This window comes from Macaca thibetana, chromosome 4 (genome assembly GCF_024542745.1).
Source record: "Macaca thibetana thibetana isolate TM-01 chromosome 4, ASM2454274v1, whole genome shotgun sequence".
NCBI lineage: Eukaryota > Metazoa > Chordata > Mammalia > Primates > Cercopithecidae > Macaca > Macaca thibetana.
Genome location: NC_065581.1, coordinates 146,584,933 through 146,593,873, shown reverse-complemented (window position 1 = coordinate 146,593,873; position 8,941 = coordinate 146,584,933). Strand labels below are relative to the sequence as shown.

The following is an 8,941-nucleotide window of genomic DNA, read 5'->3' as shown; positions in this document are numbered from 1 at the left end:
CCTAACCCATTTCTTTATCAACAAGCCTACGTTCCATTTCCAGGCTAATTGGAAATTGCATGAAGAAGACATCACTTCAGGGCCTTTCGCAAAGACGGAGCAGGAGGTGCCCTGTCCCATTCAGCACAGTGGAAGCACTGTGATTAGGTACAGGCAGCAGCTTTCAACTAGCATATAACACAGCAATAATAGGCTTTCCCTACAGGCTCTGGTGTGGGGAAAAGAAAGAGATCAGCCTGTTACTGTGTCTATATAGAAAGAAGTAGACATAAGAGACTCCATTTTGTTCTGTGTTTGTGATGCTGTTAGTCTGTGACCCTACCCCCAATCTTGTCCTTGCAAGAGACATGTGCTGTGGTAACTCAAGGTTTAATGGATTTTGGGCGTGCAGGGTGTGACTTTGTTCCTAGATAAGCTAGGTATTGTCTAAGGTTTCTCCCCATGTGATAGACTGAAACTATGCTGCCTAAAGGTTTATGGAGATGTTTGCATATGCATCTCAAGGCACAGCCTTGTCCTTTGAATTTATTCATGTCACAGAGGTTTTTGTTCATATGTCTTACTGCCGATTTCCTCTTTTTTCTTTGTTTATATTGTCCTGCCACTCCCCTGTCTTTAAGATGGTAAAGATAATTATCAATAAATACTAAGGGAACTCAGAGACCGGGGCCGGCGTGGGTCCTCTGTAAGCTGAGCGCCGGTCCCCTGGGCCCCCGCTTTTCTTTCTCTATACTTTGTCTCTGTGTCTTATTTCTTTTCTCAAGTCTCTCGTTCCACCTTACGAGAAACACCCACAGGTGTGGAGGGGCAGGCCACCCCTTCATCTGGTGCCCAACGTGGAAGCTTTTCTCTAAGGTGAAGGTACGCTGGAGCGTGGTCACTGAGGACAAGTCGACGAGAGACTCCCGAGTACGTCTACAGTCAGCCTTGCGGTAAGCTTGTGCGCTCGGAAGAACCTAGGGTAACAATGGGGCAAACTAAGAGTAAATATGCCTCTTATCGCAGCTTTATTAAAATTCTCTTAAAAAGAGGGGGAGTTAAAGTCTCTACCAAAAATCTAATTACGCTATTTCAAACAATAGAGCAGTTTTGTCCATGGTTTCCGGAACAGGGAACTTTAGATCTAAAAGATTGGGAAAAAATTGGCAAAGAATTAAAACAAGCAAGTAGGGAAGGTAAAAACATTCCGCTCACAGTATGGAATGATTGGGTCATTATTAAAGTAGCTTTAGAACCATTTCAAACAGAAGAAGATAGCGTTCCAATTTCTGATGTCCCTAAAAGCTGTGCAGTAGATTGTGAAAAAGAGGCAGGGATAGAATCCCGGAAAGGAAAGGAAAGTTCACACTGTGAATGTGTATCAGAGCCGGCTATGGCTCGGTCAACGCAAAATGTTGACAATAATCAATTACAGGAGGTAGTATATCCTGAAACGTTAAAATTAGAAGAAAAAAATCCAGAATTAGCAGAGCCATCAGAGTCTAAACCACGATGGCCAACTCCTCTTCCAGCAGCTCAAATGCCTGTAACTTTACAACCTCAAATGCAGGTTAAACAAGTACAAACTCCAAAAGAAGATCAAATAGAAAAAGATAGAGTTTCTGTCATGGCAATGCCAATCCAAATACAGTGTCCACAATATCAGCCGGTAGAAAATAAGACCCAGCCGCCAGTAGCCTATCAATACTGGCCGCCAGCTGAACTACAGTATCAGCAGCCCCCAGAAAATCCGTATGGACAGCCAGGAACATTTCCAGTGCCACAGGGCAGGGTGCCATATCCTCAACCGCCCACCATGAGACTTAATCCTACAGCACCGCCTAGTACACAGGGTAGTGCGTTACATAAAATTATTGATGAGGCAAGAAAACAAGGAGATATTGAGGCGTGGCAATTCCCAGTAATATTAGAAGCAAGACCACCTGGAGAAGGGCCCAAGAGGGAGAGCTTCCCGTAGCTGAAGCCAGATATAAGTCCTTTTCTATAAAAATGCTAAAAGAAATGAAAGAGGGAGTAAAATAGTATGGACCCAACTCTCCTTACATGAGAACATTATTAGATTCCATTGCTCATGGACATAGACTCATTCCTTATGATTGGGAGATTCTGGCAAAATCCTCACTCTCACCCTCTCAATTTTTACAATTTAAGACTTGGTGGATTGATGGGGCACAAGTACAGGTCCGAAAAAATAGGACTGCCAATCCTCCAATTGACATAGATGCAAATCAACTATTAGGAATAGGTCAAAATTGGAGCACTGTTGACCAACAAGTAATAATGCCAAATGAGGCCATTGAGCAAATTAGGGCTATCTGCCTTAGGGCCTGGGAGAAAATCCAAGACCCAGGAACCGCCTGCCCCTCCTTTAATACAATAAGACAAGGCTCTAAAGAGCCCTACCCTGATTTTGTAGCAAGACTTCAAGATGCTGCTCAAAAGTCAATTACCGATGAGAATGCCCGTAAGGTCATAGTGGAATTGATGGCATATGAAAACGCCAATCCTGATTGTCAATCAGCCATTAAGCCATTAAAAGGAAAGGTTCCCGCAGGATCAGATGTAATCTCAGAGTACGTTAAGGCCTGCGATGGAATTGGAGGAGCTATGCATAAAGCTATGCTTATGGCTCAAGCAATCACAGGAGTCGCTTTAGGAGGACAGGTTAGAACATTTGGGGGAAGATGTTATAATTGTGGTCAAATTGGTCATCAAAAAAAGAATTGCCTAGTCTCAAATAAACAAAATGTATCTACTCAAGCTACTACAACAACAGGTAAAGAGCCACCTGGCCTATGTCCAAGATGTAAAAAAGGAAAACATTGGGGTGATCAATGTCGTTCTAAATTTGATAAAAATGGGCAACTACTGTCGGGAAACGAGAGGAGGGGCCAGCCTCAGGCCCCGCAACAAACTGGGGCATTCCAAATTCAGCCCTTTGTTCCTCAGGGTTTTCAGGAACAACAACCCCCACTGCCACAAGTGTCTCAGGAAATAAGCCAGTTATCACAATACAGCAATTATCCCCCGCCACAAGCGGCAGTGCAGCAGTAGATTTTATGCACCATACAAGCAGTCTCTCTGCTTCCAGGGGAGCCTCCTCGAAAAATCCCCACAGGGGTATATGGCCCATTGCCTGAGGGGACTGTAGGACTAATCTTAGGAAGATCAAGTTTAAATCTAAAAGGAGTTCAAATTCATACTGGTGTGGTTGATTCAGACTATAAAGGTGAAATTCAATTGGTTATTAGTTCCTCAGTTCCTTAGAGTGCCAGTTCAGGAGACAGGATTGCTCAATTATTACTCCTACCTTATATTAAAGTTGGAAACAGTGAGATAAAAAGAACAGGAGGGTTCGGAAGCACTGATCAGACAGGAAAGGCTGCATATTGGGCAAGTCAGGTCTCTAAGAGCAGACCTGTGTGTAAGGCCATTATTCAAGGAAAATTATCATATGTTCATGTAACAGTTGATACTTACATTTCATATGGGCAACATGCCAGACAGGAGAAAGTACTTCCCATGTTAAAAAACATTTATTATCTTGTTTTGCTGTAATGGGAGTTCCAGAAAAAATTAAAACTGACAATGGACCAGGTTATTGTAGTAAAGCTTTCCAAAAATTCTTAAATCAGTGGAATATTACACATACAACAGGAATTCCTTATAATTCCCAAGGACAGGCCATAGTTGAAAGAACTAATAGAACACTCAAAACTCAGTTAGTTAAACAAAAAAAAAGGGGGAGACAGTAAGGAGTGTACCACTCCTCAGATGCAGCTTAATCTAGCACTCTATACTTAAATTTTTTAAACATTTATAGAAATCAGACTACTACTTCTGCAGAACAACATCTTATTGGTAAAAAGAACAGTCCACATGAAGGAAAACTGATTTGGTGGAAAGACAACAAAAATAAGACATGGGAAATAGGGAAGGTGATAACCTGGGGAAGAGGTTTTGCTTGTGTTTCACCAGGAGAAAATCAGCTTCCTGTTTGGATACCCACTAGACATTTGAAGTTCTACAATGAACCCATCGGAGATGCAAAGAAAAGCGCCTCCACGGAGACAGAAACACCGCAATCGAGCACCATTGACTCGCATGATGAACCAAGTGATGATATCAGAAGAAAAATGGAGTCTCTTATGTCTACTTCTTTCTATATAGACACAGTAACAGGCTGATCTCTTTCTTTTCCCCACACTCTGGCAACTAGAGGAGCTGTTATTTAAGATTTGATGGGGGGGTTATCAACTTTTTGATAAAGAAATAAAAACTTTTAGGCATCTTCTCTAATCACAGTGCTTTCTTTTGAATTCTGCCTCTGGCTGTGTCTTACTTGGTTGGAAAGCAATTGTCTGTGGTGTTTCAACACACCGTGATGCAGACTGCCTTTTCCAAGATATTTATATACAAAACAACAGTGGAAGATCGGCAGAGGGCAGGTTAGTCTCCTGGCAAGGATAATAAAGATAATGTCCCTCTCCAGGAGAAAGATTGGGCAGGCTTGTTAACAGTCCCCTTAGAAGACGGGGAACATCTGAAGCTCCAGGTTCCTTGGCTGTCACATAACGCACTGTGTGCATAGCAGCCACCTGGGCCCACCTCTGCATCACCCCCATAGGACTTGGGGCTCCCAGGGAACCCATGGGAACATGAAGCTCACGCTGCCAGCGGTGCTGTCATGAGGTCTTTTTTTGCTGACTGGGAGTCTCGTGTGTTCTGCCATCATCAATGGAGCTGTGATTGGCTCGCTTGTGAGCTTCCAAGCAGGGCAAAAATCTCAGATCCTTCATAGTTGTTGACATTGTTCTCTCTTATCATCCTTTTGGCTCATTATGTGATTTAAAAGTTGAGGGAGATTAGAGAGAAATTGTGATAAAGATAAAGGCAAATCACATGGCGAATGTAAGATTAATGCTGCTGTTCTCTTCAGGGCCCTGCCAGTTTCCTGGTTATCTTTACTTTCCCCTGCCCCCATCTGAGCAAGCATCAGGTCAGTGCATTGCAGACACAAACCCAGTTATCATTAGTGCTAGTTTCTGGCCAGGTGTGGTGGCTCACGCCTGTAATCGCAGCACTTTGGGAGGTTAAGGAGGGAGGACTGCTTGAGCTCAGGAGTTCGAGATCAGTCTGAGCAACATAGTGAGACCCCATCTCTACAAAATTTTTTAAAAACCATCCAGGTGGTGTGAATGAACGTGTGGTCCTAGCTACTCAGGAGACTGAGGTCAGGGGATCACTTGAGCTCTGGAGGTCGAGGCTGCAGTGAGCTGTGATTGCACCACTGCACCCCAGTCTAGATGACAGAGCCAGACCCTGTCTCAATAATAATAATAATTGTTCTGCCATGTACTGAGTGTGTGGTATCAGCCATTCCTCATTCCATGATCTCTGTTTTTTCCAATAGGTTTGAAAGCTTAGTATTATTACCGACCTGAAGCTAGGAAGGGCTAAGAAACTTATCTGCAATATCACAGAGCCTCATGACGGGGCAGGATTCTCACGTGTATTTATCTCGTAGCAAAGCTCATGTTCCTTCCACTGCAACCTCACGCTACCTCAGATATTAGAAGAGGGTTTCAGAGGAAAACAAGAAACATGTTAATGGTGATGTTGGCTGGTTTGCGTAGCTTGCTCTCCCCAGTGCCTACTCCTATCCCATTTCCTGATTTGCTGCCCTATTTTACTTGACCCCATTATTTCCAATCCACAGCCGTTCCTCAACCCCTTCTCCATTAGCATCTCTTCTCTTTTTTATTATTTTTTAATTTAGCATTTCTTCTTAAATGCAGAGATATTCATAGTATTTTTTCACAGCTGATTAGAAATCTGCACACGAGGAGATGGGCTAAGAGTTACAGGGTTATGCATGATGTGAGAGAATAATGACAGGAAGCACACGATGAACTGGCACTCGGCAGCAGTGAGAGAGTAATCCGTGACCTCAGCTTCCAGTCCGTGGGGCTTCATACACGTCCACCGGAAACCTAAGTTAGGAGTGCACTCTCCAAGTCTTCCCCGTGGGGACTCATTTGAGGGATGGCTGCCATCCAGCCTGTATTTCCAGGAAATGAGACTTCGATTCCTTGTAGTGTTAACTTTAAAGGAAAGGGATTTTGACGATCCTTCAAAGGGGAAGGACATTTGAAGAAATTTGAATGAAAATACAGAAAAATCCACAACTCAGCCGGGCGCAGTGGCTCACGCCTGTAATCCCAGAACTTTGGGAGGCCGAGGAGGGCGGATCACAAGGCCAGGAGATCAAGACAAGCCTGGCCAACATGCTGAAACCTCATCTCTACTAAAAATACAAAAATTAGCCGGGTGTGGTGACATACGCCTGTAGTGCCAGCTACTCGGGAGGCTGAGGCAGGTGGATCACTTGAACCCGGGAGGCAGAGGTTGCAGTGAGCCAGGATTGCACCACTGAACTCCAGCCTGGTGACAGAGCAAGACTCTGTCTCAAAAAAAAAAGAAAAGAAAAATCGACAACTCACTTTCGTTTCCATTCACATGGCCCCTGCTGCCACATGTGCACCAGCTATGAAATTGGTCTGTGAGAAGGTGGTGGAACACCCGCTAAATGAGCTGCTCACTTATATGTATCCGAGTGCCTCTAATTTCCCACAATTCACCAAACTCCTGAGCCCCATTGATGCCTTGGGGCGTGGAAGATTTGAAAACAAAAGTGTATTTACAAATTCATCCTCACCATTACATGGTATAATACTGTATTTTCCCGGCAGATTTTGTATTTATTGCTGCCTTCAAGAGTGTAGGCACATGCTAAAATACATGAGTTCAGTAGCTTAGTGTTGGTTTCATCTATCATTAGAGCTGAGTTGGTAAAAATTATACAGTTGAGAAGCCATTTGGAAAGGCAGAGATGCAAAAAGACCAGAGTCAGAGAAAAGGGTAGTGAATGGAAAATACTGGTTCATGAAATAATGGAATTGATCCAAGTTACTGTGGCTAATCAAGAAGGCCCAGTGAAGGGCAAGAAATCTACAAATCTTCCTTTACTGGTGTATTTGTTCTTATTCAGCTGACCTCATTCTGTTCAGGTTACATCACCCAGGCCTCTTGAACTGCACAGGAGGGAAATAAAGAGACCAGTGATGAGACCAAGGGAAGGAACTGGGCCTGGCCTTGGAGAGTGCACCCACAGAGGTTCCCAAAAGGAAAGAAGACAGTTCACACTTTTCAATCTGTTTACCAGCAGTCTCTGGCATCCCTACACACAGTCAAACCAACCACAGCTTGCTCTCCTGTCAGCCCAGCCAGCTGTGGGCCACTTTCTGATTGATATGAATCCTCCTCACTGCACGTCTCCTCACTCTTACTGATTCGGCCATTCTTGCTGTGGTTTTGACAGACAAGATTCATTATCCAAAAGCATCAGTTTGTGTTGGCTTGGTGGCTTGTGGAACAAGGTTTACTTCTTGTTGATGTGATTTTGGTGTTTTTGTTTTTGGTATGAAAAATGTGACAGCATTTTTTTTTTTTTTTTTTTTGAGACAGAGTCTGGCTGGGTTGCCCAGGCTGGAGTGCAGTGGCGCAATCTCGGTTCACTGCAACCTCTGCCTCCTGGATTCAAGCTATTCTCCTGCCTCAGCCTCCTGAGTAGCTGGGACTACAGGCATGTGCCACTACACCTGGCTAGTTTTTGTATTTTTAGTGGAGGTGGGGTTTCACCATGTTGGCCAGGCTGGTCTCGAACTACTGATCTCAAGTGATCCACCTGTCTTGGCCTCCCAAAGTGCTGGGATTACAGGTGTGAGCCACTGTGCCCGGCCATATGACAGGTTTTAACACTATAGTATCTTAAAAATGAGGTAGGGATGTCATGAGGTTGGGGTATGGGACCCTTGTATCTCTGTATATTTCTTTCTAATGTGCGTATTTCTGTCTCTGGGCCTTGGTGCATTTCTCTGAATCACTTCTCTTTTTAACTGTCTGTCTCTATTTCTCTCCTCTGTTTTTGCCCATCCTTTTCTTCCCATTCATTTATTGAAAGTTGGACTGAGTGACAATCACTGTCTATTGTCTCTAAAAATGACAAAATTCCCCTACGTCATGTCAATCCTGTGTTAGTCTACACAGTATGTTGAGCCCCTCTGAGCCGGTAAGAAATGAGCTGGTAAAATGAGAGCACGAGCTCCTGGGTATAGAGAGAAAGGAGACTAAAACGTCTGTAAAAATGAAACATTTAATTAAGCTGCCTGATTTTAAACTTTTTCAAACATGAACCATATGGCTCTATGAAGCATGGAACAGGAACCCAAAAAAGTGACAAGCTGGTCAAAGTCTGACTTTCTTTCAAATCTACAGACAAGGCATTTAAATGTTAAAATGATTCAGACTCACGACTGGAATGCTCCCTAATTTATTTTTCTCTTTAAATGGTCAGGATACAGGCCAGGTGTGGTGGTTCATGCTTGTAATCCCAGAATTTTGGGAGACTGAGGCAGGCGGATCACTTGAGGCCAGGAGTTCAAGACCAGCCTGACCAACATAGCGAAACCCCGTCTCTACTAAACACACAAAATATTAGCCGGGTGTGGTGGCACAAGCCTGTAGTCCTGGCTACATGGGAGGCTGAGGCAGGAAAATCACTTGAACCTGGGAGGGAACATTGAGCCAAGATGGCACCACTGCCCTCCAGCCTGGGTGACAGAGTGAGACTCTGTCTCAAAAAAACAAAATAAAAGGCCAGAATACAGACCTCTTTAGGGCCTCAGGCCATGAGCACTTTCAGAATCCTGAACACAATAAAGCCTCCAGAACCAGTACTTCACCACCTTGCATGTAGAAGGTACTAAACACACGAGTTGAAATTTATTTTTTTAAAAAAATGCTGGACATTGTTTTTCCCTGGAATATAGGATCACACTTTTTAAGACTCTCTGAATTGCCTATAATTACTGGAAGGCCT

At 43.8% G+C, this 8,941-nt stretch overlaps 1 protein-coding gene across 1 annotated transcript; it reads left to right on the top strand.

Moving 5' to 3' along the window:
- Positions 1-273: 273 nt before the first annotated feature.
- On the top strand, positions 274-3,054 carry LOC126952101 (endogenous retrovirus group K member 113 Gag polyprotein-like). The gene is given in 2 exon segments (XM_050786399.1): positions 274-1,928; positions 1,931-3,054. Coding segments are annotated over 2 exon segments (2,085 nt in total). The 5' UTR covers positions 274-967.
- The last annotated feature ends 5,887 nt before the right edge of the window (positions 3,055-8,941 follow it).